Here is a 2,526-nt window from a genome sequence, read left to right on the forward strand (position 1 = left end):
TCAAAATAATTAATATATTAATCAATAATTTGAATAATTTTAAAACTAATCGAATAATTTTTGACGTCCAAATTAAAATTGAAAATTGAAAATTATTAGTTTGAATAAATATTAGAATGGATGCACGAAATTCAAAATGGGAGTCCCATCAGGCTGACGAAAGACAGGACCACCACCTCCACGTCTCGCTCCCAATCTCTTTCACTACCGCAATGTCCAAAAAATATGCGTATGTGATTTTAATTCTTTCAGCCTATATATAAAGCCATTGTTTCCATACTACTTGCACTCATTAATCATGGAATCCCACTTTGATTCCCATGTTGAGCAAGATAACGAAGATGAGTTTCAGAAATCTTTCAAAGAGATGATTTCTACTCTCCCTAAAGGGAACAGTTGGGGTCTTCCCGATCATCTATATCAATATCAAGGTTTTTGGTTCACACCACTTTTCCTACATGTTAGCTCAACAACAGTTTGAGGCTCAACCCACTGATATCATACTTTGTAGTGTCCCTAGAACCGGCATAGCCTGGTTAAAATCTCTCACTTTCACCACTATTACAAGAACTTCATACGATGATTCTACCACCCCTTTGCTTTTCAAGATGCCTCATGATGTTGTGCCTTTCATGGAGCTTGATCATGCACATTTTTCCGCTAATTGACATCTTGGAATTTCTCTCTTTGCCACTCATGCTCCTTATTATTTCTTACCTACATCAATAATTGATTCTGGTTGTAAAATTATTTACATTTGCAGGGACCCCAAGGATACATTTGTTTCAATGTATCACATCTTTACCAGGTATGCGAAATCCCAAAACACTCAACCCATTGAACTTGACGAAGCGTTTGAGTTATTTTGTGAAGGCGTAAGTTGGTACGGACCTTATTGGGACCATGTTCTGGGATACTGGAAAGCAAAGTTGGAACATCCGGACAAGTTTATGTTCTTGAAATATGAAGAAATGAATGAAGATACTGTTTTGTATCTTAAGAAATTGGCAGAGTTTATGGGTTATCCTTTCTCATCAGAGGAACAGCAAAAAGGGGTGCCTGAAAAGATTGTAAAGATGTGTAGTTTTGAGAATCTAAGCAACTTGGAAGTGAATAAAAGTGGGAAACATCGTGAAGGGCAAGGAAATTTGGGGATTGAAAACAAGATTTATTTTCGGAAAGGGAAGGTTAAAGTAGCTCAGGTTTAAGTTTTAATTAAATACGAAGCAAATGTTTCATTAGATCCATTTTCAGAACTAATAATGTATGCATGGTGCCTAGTTTCTTTTTTTAAAAGCATGGGTAGGGTTTGATCTCTATTTTACTATCCAAATAACTCACCACTTCATACGACAGTTGGGTTGCATCCAATATATCCTGGATCTGCCATGCGAGGTGGGAGCTGTTTACGACATTAATAAGAGAGGAAAACCGCAGTTGGATTAAGGGTTAAGCACTAAAAATTTGTTACGCTGTGGAACGATCGGATGCATTGAAGACCTCAGATGGTTATGGCTTCCGATTTGCAACTATCATTAGAGTACATACAATGGTACTATAGTTGCAGAAAGCCATATATACTTGGAGGCCAGTTGACTGTAGTCCCCCCGCACATGCAGCGACCTGAGAGATCGTACCCAGCGGCCCCGATAGAGGCGGAGCCTCTGGCATATCATGATCCGGAACCAAAGCCCGAGCCGGAGCCCAGCCAGATCTCGAGCAATCACATTCACAAGTGGATTCACATAGCTATCATCTAGATTTGGTGGGTAGTGACTATATTCCGAGCTTTTCACGAGGCGAATATCCATACGACTTTGAACTCTTTGGATCCTACTCGCAGCAGTACGGCACGCTCGGCCCGTATTCGCAGCATCATGAGACTCCTTCCAATTCAAGTTCGTCGATGTCGAACGAGCCACATGATTTTTCCTCTATGTTTACTACACCCCCACCTGCGCCAAATGATGATGTTGGTCATGGCGAACACCCAGAACGTGACCGACCTCCGAATAGGTATACCCCTAGGACCACGCCATCAAACCATCAATTTTAGGGGTTTATTGCACTTTTTTGTACATTACAAAGTTTGTACTTTTTGTATAAATTTAGTTATTCTAATTTTAGGTATGCTTACTACGAAACTTTTTATAACATTACTCATAACAATTTGAATTATACTTATTCCAAATGAATTATACTTTTTATAACTTAATTTGGATACAATTTAATCATAAGCATAAGCTGGATAATTTTAATTATTCCAAATGAATTATATTTTTTATAACATTACATATAACAATTTGACAGCATTAGGTCAATTTCGACCCCGATCCGGACGACTGTCCAACATGATAGTTTCGCTGAGGGCATTTATTCCGACTATGACCACTTAACCTGCATAATCCACAACGCTTACCGTCGGATTTCTCCCTAATGTCCATTTCATTACGGATTCTGTTTGATTGCGGACAACCTCTTGAATTCCTGCGTAGCTCACTGTCTGGAGAAGCTCGAAAGTCCATA

The 2,526-nt window shown here is 38.9% G+C and overlaps 1 protein-coding gene across 1 annotated transcript; it reads left to right on the forward strand.

Annotated features, from left to right (window-relative positions):
* Positions 1-270: 270 nt before the first annotated feature.
* LOC107946585 (flavonol 3-sulfotransferase) lies at positions 271-2,178 on the forward strand. The gene is made up of 3 exons (XM_041107178.1): positions 271-431; positions 764-1,202; positions 1,357-2,178. The coding sequence occupies exons 2-3, from the start codon at positions 789-791 to the stop codon at positions 1,444-1,446; spliced, it is 504 nt and encodes a 167-aa protein (XP_040963112.1). The 5' UTR covers positions 271-431; positions 764-788; the 3' UTR covers positions 1,447-2,178.
* The last annotated feature ends 348 nt before the right edge of the window (positions 2,179-2,526 follow it).

The sequence above is a fragment of the Gossypium hirsutum genome, chromosome D12 (genome assembly GCF_007990345.1).
Source record: "Gossypium hirsutum isolate 1008001.06 chromosome D12, Gossypium_hirsutum_v2.1, whole genome shotgun sequence".
NCBI classification, from domain to species: Eukaryota; Viridiplantae; Streptophyta; class Magnoliopsida; order Malvales; family Malvaceae; genus Gossypium; species Gossypium hirsutum.

Bases quoted from the DNA above. Each gene is read 5' to 3' on its own strand.
- LOC107946585 (XM_041107178.1), top strand. From the start codon at position 789: ATGTATCACATCTTTACCAGGTATGCGAAATCCCAAAACACTCAACCC. The intron at 1,203-1,356 runs GTTTAAGTTTTA...TTCATACGACAG, and splicing joins GGAAGGTTAAAGTAGCTCAG to TTGGGTTGCATCCAATATAT.